General features: G+C 43.1%; 2 protein-coding genes across 3 annotated transcripts; both read left to right on the top strand.

The window, feature by feature from the left end:
- The first annotated feature begins 784 nt into the window (after nt 1-784).
- On the top strand, nt 785-17,754 carry SLAMF7 (SLAM family member 7). Of its 2 annotated transcripts, XM_036084725.2 has the most exons (7): nt 785-883; nt 10,446-10,778; nt 12,058-12,330; nt 12,542-12,658; nt 13,605-13,708; nt 15,101-15,163; nt 15,955-17,754. In XM_036084725.2, the coding sequence occupies exons 1-7, from the start codon at nt 829-831 to the stop codon at nt 16,024-16,026; spliced, it is 1,017 nt and encodes a 338-aa protein (XP_035940618.1). In that variant the 5' UTR covers nt 785-828; the 3' UTR covers nt 16,027-17,754. The 2 variants fall into 2 exon arrangements, with proteins under 2 accessions (XP_035940618.1, XP_035940619.1); XM_036084726.2 differs by lacking the exon at nt 12,542-12,658.
- A 3,857-nt stretch (nt 17,755-21,611) lies between these two features.
- LOC118530966 (thymosin beta-4-like) lies at nt 21,612-22,508 on the top strand. The gene has a single exon (XM_078078449.1). It carries the CDS (start codon nt 21,971-21,973, stop codon nt 22,103-22,105), a length of 135 nt encoding a protein of 44 aa, XP_077934575.1. The 5' UTR covers nt 21,612-21,970; the 3' UTR covers nt 22,106-22,508.
- Nucleotides 22,509-24,984: the final 2,476 nt, after the last annotated feature.

Below are 24,984 nucleotides of genomic sequence, written 5' to 3'. Positions count from 1 at the left end.
TTAGAAATTTTTTTAGAATTCATTTTAGTGCCTCTATTGACCTTTTAGCTATTCCTATTGACATCATTTTCTTATTGATATCTCTTTATTTGCCATTTGGATATCTTTTTTTATGAAGTACCTATTTCAGTCTCTTGTCCATTGTGTTGTCTGCCTAATTCTTATTGATATGTGAGACTTCTTTATGTATTATGGATATAAGACTCTTGTGGAATAAATGTATTATAAATATCATTTCCCACTAATTGGCTTAACTTTTTGCCTCTCATACTGTTTTTTTTTTTTAATTAAAATAACTTTTTAATTTTGCTGTAATATACTCTAAGCCTTCATTTTCTTATCTGGAAAATACAAATTATCGTAGTATCTCACAGGGTTGTTAAGAGGAACAAATAAAAGAATGCATGTACTCCTGCCACTTAGCAAAACTCAGTAAATATTATTATTATCCCTAGTGCCACCCTTTTTTCCTCCTTCTAATCTTTGATTTCCTTCCATTTCCTGTGTTCTGAGTATCTGAGAGGTCATATAATGTAGCAGAAAAGACTGACCTTATGGCCTTGATCAATTCCTAGCATCTCTGAGCCAATGTTTCCTTATCTGTAAAATGGGGGGCTTCATCACCTTTGGGATTCAATTCATTTTTTCCATCCTTTATTGACTACCTACAATTAACAAGTGAGATAAACATTGGAAGAAATTATAGACAGTTCATTCTCACTTTTCATTTCATGACCCCTCCTACTTTTACAAATGCTAGCTGGGGAAGAGATGTGAGCACCGGAGAGGGAAGTAGTTCATTTTAGTGACTGACATCCAGAGAACAACATGCTTGGTCCCCCAGCATGCTTCATCCTCATCCTTCTCCTCTGCCATCTCACAGGTGAGCCCATATTCTCCTGTTCTTCTGACTGCCTTCTCCATCCTGAGGTATACCTCTAGGCTTCTGGGTCCACTCTGGGACTCTGGCCCAACTCAGGAAGCTCTGCTACTTCATTTAATATATTTTTGTAATCTGTGGTTTCTAATTCAGAGGACAGGAAGAAACTAGAAAGAGAGGAGAAAGAATGAATCTGGGGACAGCCTCCCCTTCTGACTGTCCCAGGGAAGGAAGGGCTGAAAGAAGGGGTGTTGGGTAGTAGAATGACCTGTGTTCTAATCCAGATTCTGTCATGAATTAAATAAAGAATGTTATCTTCCCCGGGACTTAGCCCTCCTTCCCTTTGAGGGCAACTTTAAAATCAAAATGAGATCAGACAGGTGTATATTTATTTATTTATAAATATACATTTTAAATATTTCTACTTAAACATATTTATAAGTATATATTTAGAAGTGTATTAGAAAATATTTAGAAAAATATTTTAAATGATTATGCATGACAACAATATTAGTAGAAGGAAACATTTGAATTTTCTCTCTTAACTGAACAATTCAATCAGTCTCTACTTAGAAAACCAGCTCACACTGTAGGTATACTTTATGTCTAATACCATGAAGGACTGAGGACGTTTCTGTTCCTGTCACAAGGATTCTGGTCTTTGAAGATTTTACTATCCTCAGGGCTCTCAGAAAGGATCTGGAGCCCCATAAGTTAGAAATATCTCTCTGGTCATCAAACTCATGGGGTACCACCATGAAGTCTCCCTCTGAGGACTTGGCTGGTATGTTTATATGTGCCCCAGCCTGCCTGAAGTGACCTGCCCAAGACCCCATAGTCAATCAGTACTCCCAATCCTTTCCTCCCCACCACCTGGCCTCACTAAGTGTTCAGCAGACTGTTGCTCTCCTCGAGTTCACTAGAATGTTGCATATTTAGGAAGCACCTGGTTCTAAGCAGGTGGTCCTAGAATAGGTTTTCACTTTAAAAACCACCCCCTGAATAGAAATAGTGATCAGAAGTGGAACTTGAAGGTGAAGTGGGGGAGCACACAGCAGAGCTTTTCAAAACCCCAGGTGTCCATCTGAAACCTGAACTGTGGGCAGCAGGGTACATGTGTGTGCCCTGCTCCAGGAGGCTGTGGACAGCCTGTGTGGTACATTGCCCATGCCTGAAAGGAGTCCAAAATTGTCCTTTATCTTTTCTTTATTGTGTCTCTATTGTGTTTCTGAAGAGCTTAAAGAAAATATGGGGTGGGGGGGCGCCTGGGTGGCTCAGTTGGTTAAGCAACTGCCTTCGGCTCAGGTCATGATCCTGGAGTCCCTGGATTGAGTCCCGCATCGAGCTCCCTGCTCGGCAGGGAGTCTGCTTCTCCCTCTGACCCTCCCCCCTCTCATGTGCTCTCTCTCTCATTCTCTCTCTGTCAAATAAATAAATAAAATCTTTAAAAAAAAAAAAAGAAAGTATAGGGGGTGAGAGATGGGAAGGGGTGATGGGGCGGAGGCTTAGGGACTCCTCTTCCATCAGGGAGGCTTTGACGCTATACAGTAATTTACATGTTTGATTCTGCATAAGATTTCGTTTCATAAAAGCAAACTCCTGCTTAAGAAAGAAAAAACCAATTTTGGAAACTACTGCTCCTTACCCAACTTCCCCTTAACTAATGTACCACAGAAAGAGAATTTTAAATCAGTGCCAAGACTGATACACATGGAACAGAGGTTTGCAAACCTCCCAGTATGCCACACGCCTTTGCCAATACTCCAGCCCTAAACCGCCACATTCACATTCAAGTTCCCTACTGCTCTGCCCCTCACTCATCTCCCCCTACTCCCTCTTAAGCTCTTCAGAAACACACTGAGGCAGTGCTACAGATCTCAGGGGTGTTGGGGGCATAGCTTGGGAAGCCCTGCCTTAGGAGTTCTGGCTTCACTGACTTAGAGCATGTCACCATGACCCTTGGAGCATCAGTCTCCTCATTGTGAAGTGGGATGGGACTAAGTAGTCCCTAAGACCTCTCCCAGCTCTAAGATGCTCTGGTTTCCATGAAGAGGATGCCACGATATGCTGGTACATTCTCATGGAGGCACTGCATCCAGGGACAGATGCTTGGGGACCATGCCGGCAAGCAGGAGGTGAGCTTTACATCCTCCCCTACCTTGAAGTCTTCCTCCTTGGTACCATCCCTTAATTCTGGCTGTACTGATGATGTCCCTTCCTCTTAATCTAGCTCCTTCCCTCCACTCAACTCTTGAGTCTTGTGGGGGGAGCAGGTGAAAGGGAGGAGGTGATAACCCAGAGGAAAAGGAGGTGGCAAAGGGGAGGAGCTGTTTACCTTCCTGTTATGAAGGGCATCTTAGGGTTGACTCTTTTGATTCCAAAATATCTGAGTCTCAGCCAGGACAGAAGACAGAGGGTCTCCTGCTCCTGCTCCCTCCACCTCCAAAGGCAGGTTGGCAGGGAATGCTTGGTGCAGGAGATCTCACCATGCATGGTGACTGGACATAGTGTTGTGCTGTGAATTAGCCGGTGAATGGTCTATAGGCATTAGGTTCCAGACCACCTCTGAAAAGCTTATCCTGCTGAGAGGCCATCCAGAGAAGTTTTGGGAAATCTATTTCTCACTTCTAGCCATCCTTGAGGAAATGAGAATTAAAAATGAGAAGCCTTCTCAAGGCCTGTTTCATAACACTGCTCCTCGCCCTTCCCTCCCACCTCCTACTGTGTGGTGGAAGGCTCTGTACTTCTCAAAATGCTGTCAAATCCATATTCACCTTTCATCCACCCCAAGTCCTGGCAAAGAAAGGTTATTTTTCTCTTTGAGAGTTGAGACTCTCATTCAACTCAACATTATAACTCAAAGTGGTAAATAGCAAGGCAGTAGTAGAAAGAATGCAAGCCTCCGACACAAAAGAACCAACCAGCTTCTCATCCCACATCTGCCACTTCCCAATTTGGGGAAATCATTCAGCATCTTGGAGCCCCAGTGTCCTCATCCATAAAATGGAGCTTAATTAACCTCTATCTAATGGAGTTACTTTGAGGATAAAAACATGATGCCCTTTAAACCAGTTTATGAGCTAAGGAGTGATACCAAGTGTTTGTTGCTTATTACAGAGGAACCAGAATGAACCCAGGTCTTCTGACTCCCAGTTAGGCCAGAGCACTACCTCTTTACACTGTTCCATGCTGCCTGGCAGGAGAGGCCATCCCCGCCCCTCCCTGGGTGCAACCCCAGAGCCTACCACCAGGTAATCTGGAACCTAATGCCTGCAGACCAATTATTGGTCTACAAATAGTATGTCCAATCATCATCCAGGAGAATAACTCCTTCTGGGGAATTTAAAATGGAAAAAGAAGTGATATTTGTGGTGGAATTTCGGGGGGTAGGTGTGGTGAAAGAGGTGGAGACTTGTTCAGGGAAGGGCTTTGAACTAGGTTTTATAGGTCTTGAATATGATTTGGATGGGCAGAGAGAAGGATAAAGCACAAACAAAAATGTGAGGTACAAAGGAAACTGGGGGTCAGGTGAGGGAGGAGACCTGGCTGCTTGTCTGGTGATAGCAAGTGGTCCCCAGCTTCATATCTTCCCACAGCATCATATGGTCATCTTGCCCTTCAGCAAAACCCCGGGGTTTCTCAGATAAGTCAGCCCAGGTCATGTGATACTGCTGAACTAATTACCATGCCAGAGGAAGGCTACCACTTGAGCTGGGTTCCTGTCAGTCTTACCTGACACACTTGGCTGCTATAAAATGAGGAAAGGATGAAGTGGATGCAGAAAAGGCAAGTTAGGACATTCACTACACTGATCTAGGTGGGAGGGTAGATGAATTTCATGAGGTCCAATCCTCCTAGGCTTTGTAGGTGGGTGTTAGTAGCCACTCATTCTCTAGAGTCTTTCAATTTTACAGATGACGTTCAATCTCTGTATTGTAGGTTCCCCAAGTGCCTACTACATCCCCTTTCATAACCCATACAGCCACTTATTTAATGGCTATCTCCTCACTCCATGAGTACAAGGGTCAGGATTGTATCCTTCCCTAGTTATATCCTCAGCTCCTAGACAGTGCGTGGCACAAATATGGAACTAAATAAATTCTTGCTAGCGGAAAGAATGACTGAATTAAGAAAACATGACCTACATAGGCAAGATAAAACTTGGTAAGACTGCTGCAGGTGGAAAAGCCATCACAGAATGCGGAACTTCAGGTCAGCCTTGGATAGCTGAGAGAAGTCTCTTGTTTCTGGATCCCTTTTCACAGTCAACTATGGGAAACTCTTTCCACAGAAGAGGAAACAAAACTGGCTAGCACTCATTAACCCCTCCCCTTATCGTCTGAACTCACACTTGGGGAATGGCATGGAGCTACTTTCTTCTTTCATGACCCCTCTATTCATCCTATAGATATAATTAAGATAGAAACAATATACTCCCTCTAGGCTTGTGTTGACAATTTGCACTGTGTCATCTTCCAATTTCATCCTAACAAGAAGCAATGAATTTGGAGACATTTTTTAATATTCTCACACAAAATTCACCTGTCTTGGCATTCACACAAAGAATATAGCACAACATGTCTGAAGAAGTGAAAAGAATGATTACCCATGTCTAAATGTGTGCACACATGCTATAGTACTAAAGTAATATCCTTGCAGTTTGCCAGCTCCCCAGTTTAAACATCTCCCCCAAACCTTGTGTGAAAATCCAGGGTTGCACCTATTTGGAGCCAAGTGATAACCAATCTTTATTTGACTGCAAAATATTCACCTTATTGTTGAAGTAAAAGGATGCAAACATTAGATGATCAGTCAAAAATTCAAACTGACACTGACTTTGTAGCATGTACTGGGACTATTTTGACACCGTTGAAATTATCAAAGACAGAGCAACCGGAAACCATCCTGCTTTAGTATTTAGGGATGCAGGGGAGCAGCTTTTTGAAAAATCAGATTACTTAACAGAATGATTTAATAAAGACTTGAGGGATCCAAAGTATAAATGCACTGACTGATGGGGGTGAGGAGGCAGAAATGTTCGAAAACAGGAATCAGCCCCCCAAAAAGGCATTTACCCAGGGGGAGAAGCCAGTACTTTTGGAGACAAATTTAGCAAAAAAAAAGTTAGTAAGATCCCAAAATGTAGGGGCGCCCAGGTGGCTCAGTCAGTTAAGCGGCTACCTTTGGCTTGGGTTTTGATTGCAGAGTCCTGGGATTGAGCCCTGCATCTGGCTCCCTGCTCAGCCGGAAGATTGCTTCTCCCTCTGCCCCTTCCCCTGCTCATGCATGTGCACTCTCTCTTTCAAATAAATAGATAAAAATCTTTGAATTAAAAAAAGAATCCCAAAACTGTAATCAAGGAACTAGGTCAACATTTTATAACATCAGGATTCCCTTTCTCTGGAGCACTGGTAGAGCACTTGTGCTTAAAAGGAGGTCACCTCCGGGTTCCTGGGTGGCTCAGTCGGTGAAGCATCTGCCTTCGGCTCAGGTCATGATCCCAGGGTCCTGGGATCGAGCCCCACGTCGGGCTCTCTGCTCAGCGGGGAGCCTGCTTATTCCTCTCCTTCTGCCTGCCCCTCTGTCTGCCTCTCTGCCTACTTGTGCTCTCTCTATATATATCAAATAAATAAATAAAATCTTTAAAAAAGAAAGAAGAAAGAAAGAAAGAAAGGAAGGAAGGAAGGAAGGAAGGAAGAGAGAGAAAGAAAGAAAGGTCACCAAAGGACATGAAGGGGAAATTGGATTCTGTGAGACACAAGGGCTTCAAAATTGACACCTGAGCCCTCACTGCTGAAAGGGAGGGAGGGAGAGGGCTGGAGCGGGCACAAGGCTCCAGGGCCTTCAAACTGAGCCATAGTGGAAAGACCGCAGCCTCCGGAGAGAGAGTGACATTGAGTTAAATCCTCAAATCATCACTTACTAGCTTTGTGCCTTTGGACAAGTTATTTAGGTTTTTTTGAATCTCAGTTTTCTCATCAATCAGGACTTAACAAACTTTTGCTGTAAAGGGTCAAATAGTAAATGTTTTAGTCTTTGCAGGCAATATAATCTCTGTTGCAACTACTCAACTCAGCCTTTGTAGTGGAAAAGCAGCAATAGATAATATGTAAATGAAAGAACATGGCTGTGTCCTGGGGCACCTGGCTGGCTCAGTTAGTTGGGCATCCTATTCTTGGTTTCAGCTCGGGTCATGATCTCAGGGTTATGGGATAGAGCCCCTCAACAGGCTCTGCACTCAGCACAGAGTCTGCTTGTCCCTCTCCCTCCCCCTCTGTTCCTCCCTATCCCAGCTCTCTCGCTCTTTCTAAAATAAATAAATAAATAAAATTAAAAAAAAAAAAAAGAACATGGCTGGCTGTGTCCAAATAAAATTTGATTTACCAAAATAGGCAGCAGGCCACATTTGGCCCGTGGACTGTATAGGTTGCTGATCCCTGTGTAAAAGGATCAAAATTCCTAGTTTTCAGGATTGCTTTAGGTATTAGGCATAATCTCTACAATAAATGTTGGCACAGAATCAACCCTAATGCATAGTAACTATATCGGGAACTATTTCTGGAGTAGTTGAGTTTTGGGGTTTTTTTAAAGATTTTATTCACTTATTTGACAGAGAGAGACTCAGCGAGAGAGGGAACATAAGCAGGGGGAGTGGGAGAAGGAGAAGGAGGCTTCCTGCGGAGCAGGGAGCCCGATGCAGGGCTCAATCCCAGGACTCTGGGATCATGACCTGAGCCAAAGGCAGACGCTTAACAACTGAGCCACCCAGGTGCCCCGGAGTAGTTGAGTTTTAACAGGGACTATAGATATAAATCTCTAGTGAAGCAATTTTAGATATCTGGATAGGCCAGTACAGGAATTTGTCTCTTGCTAGAAGGGGAATGAGTTACATCAGTGCCAGGGTGGTAGAAAATATGATTATAAGACTCAACACCAAAAAACCCAAATAATCCAATTAAAAATGGACAGAGAACCAGAATAGACACTTTTCCGAAGAAGACATACAGATGACCAACAAACACATGAAAAGATGCTCAACATCACTCATTATCAGGGAAATGCAAATCAACCACAATGAGATACCAGCTCATACCAGTCAGAATGGTTAGTATCAAAAAGACTATAACAAGTGTTGGCAAGGGTACAGAGAAAAGGCAATCCTAGCACGCTGTTGGTGGGAATGTAAATTGGTGTAGCCACTGTAGAAAACAATACACAGTTTTCTCAAAAAGTTAAAAATAGAAATACCCTATGATCCAGTATTTCTGCCACTGGGTATTTACCCAAAGAAAATAAAGACAGTAATTCAAAAAGATATATGCACCCCTGTGTTTATTGCAGCATCATTTATAATAGCCAATATATGGAAGCAGCCCACGTGTCTCTCAATAGGTGAAGGGATAAAGAAGATGTGGTATATATACACAATGGAATATTACTCAGCCATCACAAGGAATGAAATCTTGTCATTTCCAACAACATGGATGGACCCAGGGGGTATTATGCTAAGTGAAATAAGTCAGGCAGAGAAAGACAAATACCATATGATTTTACTCATATGTGGAGTCTAAAACAAAGAAACAAAAAGAGAAACAGACTCATAAATACAGAAAACAAACTGGTGGTTGCCAGACGGAAGAAGGGGTGAGGGGATGAGTGAAATAGGTGAAGAAGATGAAGAGGTACAAACCTCCAGCTATAAGATAAATAAGTCACAGAGATGAAAAGTACAGCACAGGGAATAGAGTCAATAACGTTGTAATAACTTAGTATGGTGGCTACACTTATCATGGTGAACACTGCATAATGTATAGAATTGTTGAATTACTATGTTGTACACCTAAAACTAATATAATTATTGTATGTCAACTATATTTCAATCAAAAAAAAATATGGTAACAGATCAAGCTTTGACATGAAGTAGAACCTGGATGCTTGGTCAATCGCACAGAGCCAATTAGGCACAATGTCCAGGGCCCACAATAGTTTGAATTTCTTTCAGAATCAGAAGAAAAATAAATATAATAATAATAATTAATATGTAATAATGAATGCAGCTGGCATTACATTCATTTTTATACCAATGCAGTCATAAAATATAATTTTTAATATTTTTTTACGGATGAAGGACCAACTAAGGCAAAAGTGAATACAGCCTACATAAGTCATAGTGCAGCCCAGCAGCTGCCTCATTATAATACAACTGTCAGGAGCCTATAGCTTGTTGCTTTGTTAGATTTTAAAAAGATTTTCCTGGGGCACCTGGCTGGCTCTGTCAGGGGAGTGTGTGATTCTTGATCTCAGGGTTGTGAGTTTGAGCCCTACATTGGGTGTAGAAATGACTTAAAAAGATTTTCCTTGTTTCTTCTTTTTTGTGCTTTCCATGATGGAATTAATAAAACTTCTCTTAGACATTTCAGCATGATGCATTATGTTAAGAGGTAGAAGGGAAAATAACTGGGTTTTGTACTTGCATGGAGAACACCTTTAAGAAGACTTGGGTTCTGGTTTTAGTTTTGCCACTATTTGTGATCCCTTGAATACTTTCTCTCAATCTCTGTTGTTTGTTTTTCTCATTTGTAAGCGACGATGGATGGGGCCTTGATCCCGTGGGTACTGATGGGGGCTCTGCCTCTTACTGACTGTGTACTTCTAAATTTCCTTTCTGCTCTGTGCTATCTCGAGTCTGTCCCTCAGATCTTAACAGGTAGAAGACTCATTCCCCACACTTGTTTACTGGAAATGCTCCGTGGGCCACTTCTGGAAGCTTTTTCCACAGCCACAGCTGTTTTCCACCTGGAACCACATAACCAGTGGCGGTTGTTTATAAGTCATACTTTTTGAGGTGAACTAAGATTGTGGTGAAACAAAAACTTCTTGGGGAAGTGAACCCCTACTACAACTCCTAGTAGTTGGGGGTGAGCATCATGAGTCAGTCTAGGCATACTGTAGGGCGTCCAGTGCTCTTTGGCCTTTCCACTCAAGGAAGGACACTGAAATTAAAGTGAATGAGAACCTCACTCGGGGATGATTTCGCACTCTAATCTATCATAAAACAGAACTATCATAAAACAGAAGATGAAACACCCGCAGCTTCCCAGCTATTGTTATCATTAAGAACTTAGAGCTCCCTTCCCAGTGTCCCGATCTCTGCTTGAGAACCACTGCCCCTATGCCAGGCAAGCTGCTGCTTCTGCATCTGCATCAAAGTCAGCTCTCCAGGAGCAATCTGGGAGTCCAAAGGGAGGATTGGACAGTAACCTCCCCACTTGTCCCCTAACGGGAACTTGTCCAAGATGGAGCTGGGCCTCATGACCTACCTCAGAGAATGGTCTTTCCAGCCTGAGGTCTCTGGGAAGGGGTGGGTTCACCTGCAGTCCCTCCTTTCAGGCAAAGCATTCTGACCTCAATGCCTTTGTGTGAGTGAGGTTTCAAAGGGCTTCCCAGGGGCTGGTTGGGTTGGCCCCAGAGGGTTTCTTGGGACCTTCCCAGGACCCAAAACAGGTGAGTAATTGGTGGCAAGGGCAGGGACTTAGGTTTATTTTATGGTTCTCTGTATCTGCAGGGCCAGCAACCTCTGGAGCTCTGAAAAAACTGGTTGGTGACCTTGGTGGGTCTGTGACTTTCCCTCTGAAGCTCCCAGGAATTCAGATTGATAGCCTTGTCTGGATCTTCAACACAACCCCTCTCATCACCATACAGCCAAAAACACCAGACAAACAAGCCAATGTCATAGTGACCCAGAGTCATAACAAGGAAAGGCTGGACTTCCTACATGGAAACTATTCCCTGAAGCTCAGCAAACTGGATAAGAGTGACTCGGGTGATTACCGCGTGGTGATATACAGTTCTTCCCTCAAAGACCCCTTCATCCAGCGGTATGGGCTGCGTGTCTATGGTGAGCAGAATTAGTTCCAAAGGTGGATGACTGCCTTCATAAAGTGGTAAACTCTCTGATATTGGAGATGTTCAAGCAAAGGTTGGATAAACATTTGGCAAGAATGTGGAAGAGGGAACTCCTGCATGGATGAAGTAAATGTAGCTCACCCCTCAGGCCCCTTCCTACTCAAAGATTCTGCAAGAGGCAGTGTAGTGTAGAGGACGGGTGATAGGGGAAGCAGTGATCACACAAGTCAAATGCTGGCTTCTCTACCTACTAACTGCATGGCCTTAGCCAGGTTACTTAAGCTCCGTGAAATTTCATTTCCATATCTGTAATGGGGAGGAAGGTGATACCTATCTTAGAAAGATTATTGTGTATAAACATCAATTATACCTCTTTCCCTACAGATTCCAACCAATTGAAAAATCCACACAAGAATCAAAAGGAAGATAAAAATATCAGCTTTATTTTTTCTGGTGAAGCTAGATAGGAGAAATATTTTCCCCCAAAGTCTAGACCTTGGAGCCCATTCAGGGAAGATGAACTTACAAAACAATTACTCAACCAATTACAAGAATAGCTGCCTTACTCACTGAGCTGTAGCATCAGGGACAACCAGAGATGGGCCTCCAGGTTTGCCCTTAAGAGTTAGGCCATGTACCTTGATCCAGGTGTGTCCTCCATATAGACATAGTTGAAAGGAACAGAGGGTATGCAGTCAAACTAGCTGGGGGTGGGAAAGAAGGGCAAACCACATTTAGACAGCAATCTTAACAGCTCAAAATAGAGAGAGGTAATAAAGAAATGATGTTGGATGTCAGACTCTTTCCATCTCATCAATGAACCGATTGCTCATCCTCTCAGGGAGAACAATGAGCACGAGAAAGAGAGGAGGGCCAGAAATAGTATTCCCATACTATTCTCTCCTGGAGAGTAAAGTGAAAGTCTCTTCAAGGAAGCCTGAAGACAGAGGAATAGGGAGCCTCTAAAAAAGATAAAATTAGCTCACATCTAAAATGCATCTAGCACAAGGCTGGCCATATAGCTTTGCTTCGAAAATGGCAGCTGCATTCTTGTTGAATTATTATTATTATTTCTATTGTTACTGTTGTTTCTATATAACTAGGAAAGCCGACCTAGACAGTTCTCTTTCCCAGATAAGAATGAGAATTCTGCTATGAATTGCTTCTTCCTCTCCACTCTGTAGCACCCCAGAGAATCAGGTCCAAGCTTTACAAGAATAATTCAGAAAAGGCATAGTTTCCACCCTTGGTTGTCCGTTTCTCTTTTGCAGAGCACCTGTCAAAGCCCAAAGTTATCATGGGTCTGCAGAACAATGAGAATGGCACCTGTGTGACTAATTTGACATGCTTCATGGACCAGGGAGGAGAGGATGTGACCTACAGTTGGGAGTCCCTGGGGCAGACAGCCAATGAGTCCCATAATGGCCCCATTCTCTCTATATCCTGGAGGCTGGGAAAAAAGGGCATGACCTTCATCTGTGTGGCCAGGAACCCCATCAGCAGCAATTCTTCAAACCCCATCTTTGCCTGGAAGCTCTGTGAAGGTAACGGTCTCTCCTCTCTCTCCAGGAGCCTCTGTCTCAGGACCTATACCTTCTTCAGCTCCTGGTCCCCATGGGAACAGCCCATGAAGACTGGAGGCCCCTGGGAAGTCACCAGACTGGGAGGAAGGTGGCAATTGCTCCACAAGTTGGGTCATTTTCCCTAGCTGACTCTTCTCCCTTCCCTGTGCCTCTACCCATTCTCTCATTAAAGGTGCTGCTGATGACTCAGAATCCTCCATGGTCCTGTATGTCCTGGGGGTGCTCTTCCTGTTCAGTGTCTTTGCCCTGGTGCCAGTTATTCTAATTATGCGAAGAGAAAGAAAAAAAGGTAGAGCATGCACTAGTTTTGCCTTCAGCCTCATTCATGCATTTGCTCCCTCATTTCTTCAACAAACATATGTTGAACTGTGTGCTGGAATTGGTACTAGGCACTAAGGATACAGAAATGAAGAGGCCATATTCTGTGTACTCAAGGAGAACACAATCATCTTGCACTCCTTAATTCTGGAGTAAGAGAGTGCTTGAGTCCATAACTTATCTTCTAAGTCCAAAGTCCTCCTAGTTCCCTCTCCAGTGCTCACCCCTCTCTTTCCCCCAAGAGGGACTTACTGGTGTGGTCCTCCTACTGACACAAGCCTTATACTGCTGACTCTGTTCCTCAGACCTGGGAGGCGATGGCTTCCAACTCTGAGGTCCCATACACCAACACACTCCAGTCAGCCCTTCCAATCCCTATCCCTGGTTAGAGACCCCAAACCATACCCAGTCCTCCTCATTGGATCAACTCCAGAGACCTCTCTTTACTCCCCACCTCAGTCTAGACACACTCTTCCTGGAGAAGGCTACCTCTGTCTCTCCATGCCAAACCCCATGCTCTGCATCCCTAAACCCTCCTACTGATTTTTTCTTCTCAGCTTCCCCGATACTGTCCATGTGGAGTGTTGGGGAGGGACCTAAGCATCAGTTGTGTATAAATTGTAGGTGTTAAGATCTTTCCTCCCTCTTGAAAGCACTCTGAAAGTGTCTCTGACTTTCTCTGCTTCCCCTTTGGCTGCCTTGGTCCACAAATTGGGAAGTGAAGAAACCAGGGTAAACAGTTCATTATGGGATTTCCCTGGGTGTAGCACGGAAAGTCCCATGTCCCAGAAACCAGCATGGTGATCAGTTGTAGGGAAACCAGCATGGTCACGCTAAGTGGGTCTTCCAGGGGGTAGGCTGGTGGGGGTGGTGAATCAAAGAGGGTCAGCTCTGATTCTCTCCCACCTTGGTTTCAGAGCCCATTGAAGAGAAGAAGGGAAAAGATACTCATCAGGAAGTTCTTAACTCCTACCCCTCTTCTGGAGAGACTCCAGTGTATGACACAATCACCTACGTTAATGTGAGTCCTTTCCCATCTTTTCTGGGACCTGATCTTCCTCTCTAAGGCCCTCCTTACTTTAGTTGAGATTTCTCTGTGGACTTGGGCAACATGGAATATGAGGATGTATAGCCCTTGAAACTCAACACACCTGTGTCTCCTTAAGTCCTTATGAATACTTTCTCATGCAGGAGTCAGTGACCTCTTGTTCTGAGCCCCTGGTTCTGACCCGGCCAGTAATGCTCACTCTGTGACCTGTGGAATCCTCTCTTCCCTTCACAGCTCACAAGGGCCACTCAACAGGCCAAATTCCTTTTGCAAAGCACAGCAGGTAGGGAAGTGTGACTTTGGCCTGATGTTTGAGTTACGGTGTCAGAACACTGGCTATAGAGATGCCTTTTCCATCAGAAGGCTCAGGGGCCCACACTTTCAGAAGGCTCTAGGCCCACACTCAAGGCTTTCTAGGCGTGGGTCACCAAGCTGAGGTAAACAAACACATTGTCAATTCAAAGGAAACTCTTTGAAAAGAAGATGATAAGAATAAAGTTTAAAGAAACTGAAATAATAAGACAATTTGGAGACATGACCTAGATAGACAACTTTGAAAGGCCGCCAGGAATCACTGTAGTCCCACCTGGGCTAGTTCCTTAGAGGCCATAGAGCACTTTTCCCCATTGGCCCATTTAGTGAAGAAATAAAAGCACTTTGGGGCCTCAGAATGCCAGCTTCAGTGCAGCCCTTGGTGTTTCAGGTTGCATCTTCCTGTGTTTACCTACAACTTTCCTGAGAGGAGACGTTACACTTTCTTTTGAAGCTGTTAGTGTCCTGAGAGCTCCTTTCTGCTTCACAGAAGAGACTGCTCTGGGCTCCACACAGCCTGGCTTATGTCAAAACCGATTGCTTTATCACCATCCTCCTTCTTCTCTGCTCAAGACACACTCCCAGGAGACCACAGGACTGTCCTGGGTGTTCAGGAAGAAACTTCACTGACCCAGGATACTTTTCTCCAGCCTGGAAGTTGTTTTTGCTATTGCTGTCATTGTAGTTTTATTGTTTTGACCCATCGGTCATCCTCATATATTTGCTCCAACGGCCCTTTAAGCTAATAGAAAAGTTTACTTGCAACATTAGCAACATTACTTCAAATTATCCTTCAATCACCTTAGGCTGCTCCTAGCTCATGGGACTTCTATATCTTACACATTTTTAAATTTATTTAAACACAACACAGTTTAAAAATCAGGCAATTGCTTCTTGCACTCACCAACAAGAGCTCCTCCCTCTTCCCCATTCCTGGTCCAGAACCTCTCTTCCTTCTTGCCCTTCCTCCTACCTCTGTTTTCCCTTCTGGATTCTGGGTGTCTCTTTGGGCTTGTCTAGGTGACCCTATGATTTTTTTTCTCTTTTTAACAGAACATTATTCCAGAGGAAAATCCAGTAAATACACTTTATTCCTCTGTGCAAATACCTCAAAAGGTAAGAAGCTTTAGAGCTGAGATTCACCTTACTTGTCTCATTCTTTTTCCTGGTTCAAGCTTAGCTGAAAATGTCTTGGGCCCCAGTGTTCTTGTATTCTCTGATATTAAAAATTTTCCCAGTACATCCCCATTCCCTTTGCTTAGGGTTACACAAGAATATATGGAATAAATGAGAATTATGTTTTAGGAGTTGAATGGAGTAATATGGAACAAATAGAGAGGGAGAGAGGTTCTAGGTAGGGATGATCAAGAAAATCAGTAGGATCCTGAGGATTTGGATGGAGAAAAGTCCATGGCTTGGGCTGTGCCTCAGAGGGGAGGGATTGCTGGGGAGACAACTCCAGCTTGCTTCTGAGCCACCAGTAAGCTGGAGGCAGGAGAGATTTCTGTTACTTTTCTTTGGTCTAGCTATGTTACATATGGTTTGCACCCTCTCCCCAGTCAAACTACTAACGTGCTAAGCTTTAAAGCTTATTCCTTCATGTTTCACACCTGGCAGAAGCAGTGCGACCTTCTTATCTCCCCTCCCAGCCAGGTCAGAAAAGATGAGAATGAGCAAAACAGTTTGCATAGTAGTAGGAAAGTAATAGGATTATTGGAAGTAAAGTTCAGTTCATTAAGCATTCAGCAAAGTATATGTGGTTTAACCTTTAGTAATAGTTTCTCTATAGCGAGAGGTTTGGGTTGGGTGACCTTGGCAAGGAAGGGTGTCTGGGATGGTGGGGTCTCCTGGTGGGATCCAGCACCTTCCCACCTCCAACAATCTGCATCTTTGTATCTGCCTAACAGATGGAGAAACCCCACTCTCCACCCACATCATCAGACACACCAAGGTTATTTCCCTATGAGAATGTCATCTAAACAGCAGTGCATCCCTTCTGCCTCGTCTCAAAGAAAATTTTTAAAAAATCACTGAATTGACCAGAAATATTGAGGAAGAATAAAGAACACTGACTTCCTTCCAGAATAACTATCTTCTATGCTCCTTCAGATTTGAGTTCCTAATTCCATCCTCTCCTGAGAAATCTCCTCAAACCCCAAATGTGTAACTATCCCTTCCTGGAAATATTATTGTGAATTTATCAGCCAGCCCCAAGCAAGAGGCTTAGACGTATCTCTATTGAAATGTAAATGTACTGTCCATCATATGAATGACAACTCCCATTCCAGAGTTTGGAGATCAAGACTAGACGGAGAGTCTGGTGGCCAAAAGAGTGAGAACATAGGAACGGCAGATATTTCCAGAAAAAGCAGATGTAGCAGCCAGAAATGGATTCATTAACCAGCTCATTACCTATGTGCCTGGCACTGTGCTGAGCTTACACTGATTTTGCTCAGGTGTGCTCTCTGCTCTCATGAAATTGGTTCCTCATGAATGACTTCTGTGAGCATTAGCAGCAGATCTGACCACAAATTCCCAATAACCAGAGTCAGGTGTGGAGCCATAGGACTTGGGAGCCAAAGGGCATAAGGACAGAGAAGCCAGGCAGAAGACTGGGTTTGGCTGGATGGATACTCCAAAGTGTGCCTGACCTGAAGACAAGAACCATGGCCTCAGCTTCATTTACACTCTGTGCTGCAAGTGAGAAGCCAGGGCCATAGGGCCTGTTCAGAAGCCCATTTCAATGGAGAACTGAACCTGAAGACACATTTAGAATCTATTATAAAAGACTTGGAATTAGGGGTGATCATGTGTAAATATTTAAAGTCGCAGGATTCATTCAACTAATATTTATTGAGGATCTCTGCCAGGTCAGTCTGGCAAATAAAATAGACATAATGCCTGCCTCCCTTTTTAGAGTTTACCTTTTTAATGAAATGAAAAACATGGGCTGGAGGATGGTTGCTTTTGATATGTTTCTGGACACATCTTGAATGAAGATATTGGGAAGGGATCTGATGCCCCAGATCTGAGGGGTGTAAACTGTCAAATGACAAAGCTAAAACAGTTTTGTTTGAAGTCCTTTATTCAAAAGAAAGTAACCCATGGATTGGGGGAGTGCAGTGACTCAGAAGCAGTGGAATAGTCTTCTCAAAGGGTTTCGGGCAAGACCAAGTTTTACAAAGCATTAGAAGGGGCAACATGGAAACAGGGCACAATTGGTTAGGAGGGTGGAGATTTCCTGAGTAAGGTGAACGTCCCAAAAATGGGTGAGTTTTCTAAGACACCCTTCTCCCACTGCTATCCACATCTCACAACCTCTTGCAAGGAGCTGGTTGCTTTCATGCAAAGTAAAGTAAAGTTTTTCATTACATAAAAAATGAAGAATCAGCCCTTAAAAGAGAGGTGGCTGGTGTAGGGGAGGAGAAATTGTCCCTTCTTCCTTTCTAGGTTCTTTGGCTGGTATAATAATTAGATTGACAGGGTGCCTGGGTGGCTCAGTTGTTAAGCATCTGCCTTCGGCTCAGGTAATGATCCGAGGGTCCTGGGATCGAGCCCCGCATCGGGCTCCCTGCTTCACGGGAAGCCTGCTTCTCCCTCTCCCACTCCCCCTGCTTGTGTTCCCTCTCTCGCTGTCTTTCTCTCTGTGTCAAATAAATAAATAAAATCTTTAAAAAAATAAAATAAAATAATTAGATTGACAAAAAGACAGATTAACAAGTGAAAAAATTTGATTTCATATGTATGAGAGCCCCATACTTTACATGCCTCACATGACTCCCATGAGGCAAGCTGGTCTGGGGTACTTATGTCCATTCTACAAATGTTGAAATTGAGGCAAAGAGAAACTTCAGTATGTGACCGAAGCTAGGAAAAGAAAAGCAATGCCCACTCTACCACCCATCATCCACCACAGAGGATGAGGAAGATGGGAGCTCAAAGCTTGAGATGGGTGGATCCCCCTCTTTCCAAGTGTATCATGGAGGAAAGGACATAGTTTTGGAGACAAGCAGGCCTGGAGTCAAAAGCCCTTACTAACAGAGTGACCTTTGCCAAAGACTTGGGTTCTGTGAGCCTCTGTTTTCTTATTTCTAAAACTCCTATAGGGCTTGCAATGTGGGATTATATGAAACAAGTGTAAGTGCATGATATGTAGTAGAAGTTTCATATATGGCTCATGATGCTTAAGGAAGGGAATAATACAGAAGAAAAAATGGTTAACTTCCCACAAGTCAACTTAGCATAAAATACAGAAGCATTAAAATGAAGAATCAGCCCTTAAAAGAGAGGTGTCTGGTGTAAGGGAGGAGAAATTTTCCCTTCTTCCTTTCTAGGTTCTTTGGCTGGTATAATAATTAGATTGACAAAAGACAGATTAACAGGTGAAAAAATTTGATTTCATATGTATGAGAGCCCCATAAAAAATATGAGACTCAAAACCAGTCAAGCAGGGGCGCCTGAGTGGCTCAGTCGTTAAGTGTCTGCCTTCGGCTCAGGTCACGATCCCAGGGTCCTGGGATGGAGCCCCACATCGGGCTCCCTGCTCCGCGAGGGAAGCCTGCTTCTCCCTCTCCCACTCTCCCTGCTTGTGCTCCCTCTCTCACTGTGTCTCTCTCTGTCAAATAAATAAAATCTTTAAAAAAAAGAAAAAAACCAGTCAAGCAACTGAGGCCTATAATTATACCATCCTGAGCTAAGGAAAGGGGTAGGGGTAGGGGTCTGAGGTTTCAAAGGGGAGGAAGGCGATTCACAGGAGGATGAGAAGAGCAAATGTTTTGTATACAGTGTTTGCCCTGCCATGCGGATAATCTCTCAGATGAAAACATTACCTCTGGTAGTGGCTCTCTTTCTGGTACAGGCCTCCTTTCTAAATTTTATTAGGTAATTAATGGAGAGGCAAAAAGCTTTTTCTGAGTCTGCTGGGTCTTGATTGACTTCAGTTCAAAATAATCCACATGCCAAAGTGTGGGTGATGTATTTTGGGGTGGTATATTCTGCTGCCCTTCAATGGTGTTAAAAAACAATTAACAAAAAGTAGGTAATACAAACAAATTTTATTAAACACTTAGTGAAGTGAGCAGTCTCCATTTGGAGATGTGCAAAATGGGGCAGAAGGCTGGGAGACTTTATAATATAAAGAATAAAGAATGAGGAAGAGAAAAATAGAAAATATCTGAATGACTAGAGCCACAAAATCAGACTCATTTGGAGTGAAAAGGTCCCAAGTTGGCTTGGCATTTGGAGATTAGTTGACTGGAAATACCACTGGGTTTCTGATCAAACAGAGCATTTGCAGGGACACAAAAGTCATCCAAGTTTCGGTTTGCTTACATGGCACCTTGGACAGAAGTGGTCCATCTTGGACCTAGAAATTTATCTCAACACTGATTCATAGCAAAGGGGGCAGGAAGAGTGGGAGAAATGGGAATTTATTTTCCTCCATGTTGAAAGAACTTAAAAACAATGCTTCCTGGGCAAGAATGGGATTAAGAATCGTATTGTCTTAAAAAGATACCATTAGATTTACATACAAAAATATGCATTACTTTGCCATTTGTTATAGTGATATTCTGGAAACTACCTAAGACTCTAACCTTTCACAGGGGAAGGTGAAGTGAACACAGACATTAGAAATTATGGGTTATAAAGCTAGAAAATGTAATGACTTTGAAGGGTAGTTGACTGTGCCACCCCAAAATATGCCTCTTAAGCATAAAGATTGTTCAGTTGATTATTTTAAAGAAACAGGGCGCCTGCGTGGCTCAGTTGGTTAAGCGACTGCCTTCGGCTCAGGTCATGATCCTGGAGTCCCAGGATCGAGTCCCGCATCAGGCTCCCTGCTCGGCAGGGAGTCTGCTTCTCCCTCTGACCCTCCTCCCTCTCATGCTCTCTGTCTCTCATTCTCTCTCTCTCAAATAAATAAATAAAATCTTTAAAAAAAAAAAAAAAAAAAAGAAACAACAGATGCAGGAGAAGATCCTTTGTCCCTTTTGTAAGGGACAATTACATTTACAAAGGAAATCTCCATATGTACGGGTGTCTCCCTCCTATACCAGAAAGAGAAGGATGACTCTGAATTACAGAAGAATCTCATCAGTGGAGGAGGCACCAACTGAAATCTACATGACAACTACACCTTTACTCTACTTTTCCTGATAACTTCCCATAAAAAGCTTCCCCCTCAAAACATCTTTCTTTTGCCTTTAGCTGAAGATGGTGGCTTAAATAGCTTTAAGACGGTGGCTTGGGCCATTTGGGGGAGTTTTACTCAGTTTCCAGGGTATCTCCCACGTACACAGGAGGTATACATGTTATTAAACTTCTGGGTTTTTTTTCTCTTGTTAATCTTTTGTTACGGGAGGTGGAGGGTCTCAGCCACAGAATCTAGAAAGGTATAGGGAAGATTATTTTCCCTCCTCTACAATAGCACAAGTGAAGCAAAGTAGAAAGTGAAATTTAATGTGCTGTATGATTACAACTACGTTTTAAAAACACCAATGCAAGGAAAAACTTAGAAGAAAAAAAATCAAAATATTAATGCTGGTTTTTGTGGGGCAGGTGATATCTTAAGTGGCTTGGTTTTCTTCTGCTTGTCTTAATTTTCCAAAAGTTCTTTAATGAGAAAGGATGTATTACACAATGGAGTGGAAGAAATTTTAAATAAGTGTTCGGTGAGTATAAAGAGGTGTGAGGAGTTCAGGGGAAATTCTGAGACCCCCCATCTTGGGGGTGGGAGGTGTGCAATGGGGGAGGACGGAAAGTGCCTCCTCCAAGTGGGAATGAGGTGAGAAGAAGAGAGAAGGCCCTAGAATGTGATGATCAGAGGAAAAGATTAGTCTGCCTCAGAGTGGGTGGTTTGAGGTTGGGGGAGCTTCAGAGCAGACAAAGATTGGGAGGGGAGACTAATGATTGCCAGGGTTTAGAATGAATCTGTGCCCCACCCCCTCTCCTTTAAGCCAGTCCAAATGGTGAAATAATTAGAATTAGCTCCCCTTCCCTCTTTAAACCAGTGACAAAATCAAGCCCAGGAGTACCCCAACAGATCTGGAGTCTGGACTCTCAGTAAGAACTTTCCCAAATCCATGTGCAGAAAAAGGCTTCACCTCATGAGCTCAACCAGCACGTAAAGGAAACCACGAGTTTGTTAGGGCAGGAAACCACATTTCACGTCAAAATTCATCAAATGCAGCACCCAAAGCTGTGTGGTTTGGGGTTTATGAGCTGCTAATATAGCTCATAAATACAGAATCCTTGGTGAGGGAGAAAAGAAGGTGTCTGTACCATGTCAGGCAGATATTCACTCAACCATGCACGCATTCATTACTTACTCATTCAGCAAGATTTATTGAGCACCACTAAGTACCAGACACTGTGCTGAACACAGAAAACAGAGCAGTGACCAGAAGTCTCTGTCCTTGGGATGCTTAATTCTAATGACAGAGGCTGTGATATTGAGAGATAATAATAAATATAGATTTGGTTTTCCTCCAATTTTCCTTCCACACATCTCCTAAAATCCCTGGCATCTTCAAAGAGATAAGTATCTTTTTGTATGCTAATGAGGTGACAGGTGAGCTGGTTGCCAGGAGAACCAACAAAATGATTAGAGGGTTGGAACTTCAGCCCTATTTTCCCCAAATTCCCTACCTCTTACGCCCAACATCCAGGGATGGGAGAGAGGCTGGAGATAAAGTTCTGTCACCAATGTCCAATGATGAACCAATCATGCCCACATAATGATACCTCCATAAAAAGACCCCAACCAGAGGGGTCAGAGAGCTTCCAGACTGGTGAGCACATGAAGGTGCTAGGAGGGTGGTACACATAGAGAGGGCATAGAAGTTCCACACCCGATTCGGCAGCGGCCACTGAGCAGACCGGACTTCACTTGCACACGCACCTCGCTCCGCTTCCTCTGCAACCATGTCTGACAAACCCAATATGGCTGAGATTGAGAAATTCGATAAGTCGAAATTGAAGAAGACAGAAACACAAGAGAAAAATCCACTGCCTTCAAAAGAAACGATTGAACAGGAGAAGCAAGCAGGCGAATCGTAATGAGGCGCGTGCCTCCAATATGCGCTGTACGTTCCACAAGCACTTCCTTCTTTTACTTCTTTTAGCTGTTTAACTTTATAAGATGCAAAGAGGTTGGATCAAGTTTAAATGACTGTGCTGCCCCTTTTCACATCAAAGAATCTGAACTACTGACCAGGAACGCCAAGCCTCCTTTCCATCTGCCTGTTTGGCTGGCAGGGAAGGAAAATAACATGTATGCTGGTGAAGGAAGAAGCTGGGTGGGACGACCAGTAAAAACTAAGTTGGTCCAAGGTATCTGGCAGGCTGTATGATGCAGTTTAATCAGAGTGCCATTTTTTTCTTTGTATGATTTTAATTACTGGAATGCACAATTTTTTAATATACAAATAAAAAGTTTAAAATGTGAAGAAAAAAAAAAGAAGTTCCACACCCCTTCCTATATACTTTCCCCTGTCCATTTCTTCCATTTGACTATTCCTGAGATGTTTCCTTTTATAATAAACCAGTAATGTAGTAGGTAAACTGTTTTTCCGTAGTTCTGTGAGGCATTTTAGCAAATTATTGACCCCCAGGAGACAGTTGTGGAGTCCTTAGACTATACTGGGTTGGTCAGAAGTATGGCAGGCCCAGACTTACAATAGGCCTCTGAGGTGGGAGCAGTCTTTGGGAACTGAGCCCTTCACTTGTGAGATCTGGCACTAACTCTAAGTAAATAGGGTCAAATTTTCATTGAATTGTAGGACACCTAGCTGGTGTTGGAGAATTGGTTGGTGTGTGGGGGGAAAGTCACACATTTAGTGTCAGATAAGTTCGCTTTGAGTAGAAAAGAACAGAGAAGTCTTCCTTTAGTTGGCGCAGTAGAGAGAGAAAAGAGTTTCCTTTTTAGAGGCCAACAATCAAATTATTCTCCAAATACAACTGCAGCAGCGATGACTTGTTTAAAAAAAAAAAAAAAAAGACACATGGTGTAAGGGTAACCTATAATGGGGGCTGTTGCCCATATCAGGGAAGGCTTCTCCCACACAGTGATGATTGAGCAGAGATCTACAGGTGAGTAGGAGCTCCTTACAGGAAAGGAGAGCTTAATCGGAGGGCAGAGCCTGTACGAAGACTCTGGACATGGTGAGACCTGAAAGAAAGGAAGTCAGGGCGCCTGGGTGGCTCAGTTGGTTAAGCGACTGCCTCCGGCTCAGGTCATGATCCTGGAGTCCCGGGATCGAGTCCCGCATCGGGCTCCCTGCTCGGCAGGGAGTCTGCTTCTCCCTCTGACCCTCCCCCTCTCATGCTCTCTCTCTCTCATTCTCTCTCTCAAATAAATAAATAAAATCTTAAAAAAAAAAAAAAAAAAAAGAAAGGAAGTCAGTTGTCTGGACCAGAGGAGTTGTGCTTTTAAAATTTCAGTGACTGCAGCAGGAGAAACCCATTACAGAGGGTCAAGCAAACTACTTAGATGCAAGCAAACCACTTAGAAGATGTTGGGAAGAAGAATTTCCTCTGCTCTTCAAGATCTTTCTAGCCGGACTAAGAATCAAATTGACATAAGACAGATTAACAGGAGAAAATCAGATTTAATTTTGTACAAATTAAATCCACATTCATGGAAATTCCAAAGACAGTCTGGCAAAATGGGGTATATATGTCATCTTGAAATAAGGAGAAGGGGATAGGGGCCTAGGACTTCAAAGGGAAGGAAGTCAATTCCCAGGAAGATGAAAAAGAGTAAATGGTAAAAATAAGTGTTTGCTGGGCCATACAGAAAAATGGGACATAGAGAGGAATTTTAACAGAATTTGCTAAGTTCCTCCCTGTCTGCCACTTCTAGTTCATATTATAGTATAGTTATCTATGCTTGTCTTCCTGGAGCTGGTCCTCTGTCTAAATTCTTGGGGCTGGGGTTTGTCAAAGCTTCTTCCTCCCTGAGTCTTTTGGGCCTTGACTGTTTTGAGCTCAGCATAATCGAAATGCCAAAGTGGCTGCCTGAGGGATGGCCTGACAACAGAAATTTCAAGATAAGAATTCCATTTCCTTCCTCCTCTATCAAAAGCAGAAAGAAACCACCCCCCCCCCACACACACACACAAAATGGTATAGATCCCAAATTATTATGAAATCTGATAGTTCTTGGATCTTTAAGAAAAAATGTTCTCAACTCCCATCCATTAGTTATTCATGCATTCAAAAAATATTGAAATATCTACTATAAGCCAAGCACTCTATTGCCATCTGAATTTATGTTGTAAACTAAACAGATAGAGCTCTTGTCCTCATGGAGCTAAATATCTTGTGGGGGAGACAGAAGGTAAGCAAAAAAAAAAAAAAAAAAAAAAAATCCAACAAATAAATATGTATTTACAAATTGTGATAATTTGACAAAATTGACTTGGGTAAAATGATTATGAATAAGAGGAAAGATTTGCATAAATAAGGTGGTCAAAAGGCTGCTCCAAGGAGAAGAAATTTAAGTTCAATCTGGGCCCTCTTAGCCCATGTACTTCAATGGTAACAGAAGATGAATACATATGTTCATAACACTTAATTACCTCACAAACCTTCTTATGTTTCAAACGTGCCCCTTTTCTTTTTTTTTTTTTAAGATTTTATTTATTTAACAGAGAGAGAGAGCATAAGCAGGGGGAGTGGCAGGCAGAGGGAGAGGGAGAAGCAGGCTCCCCGCAGAGCAGGGCTCTGGGATCATGACCTGAGCTGAAGGTAGACACTTGACCAACTGAGCCACCCAGGTGCCCCACAAATGTGCAACTTTTCTTATATGAATAAGCCCTCTTTTCTTTCTGAACGCTTTAAAACATGATTAAATAAAACATAAACAGGTTATTTTAAACAGAAGGTATGTAGCAGTTTCTTGGTGATTTTGAACTGTTTGCAAATGAAATAGTGCC

Source organism: Halichoerus grypus, chromosome 7, assembly GCF_964656455.1.
Source record: "Halichoerus grypus chromosome 7, mHalGry1.hap1.1, whole genome shotgun sequence".
Lineage (NCBI taxonomy): Eukaryota > Metazoa > Chordata > Mammalia > Carnivora > Phocidae > Halichoerus > Halichoerus grypus.
This window is presented reverse-complemented; position numbering and strand designations above follow the sequence as displayed.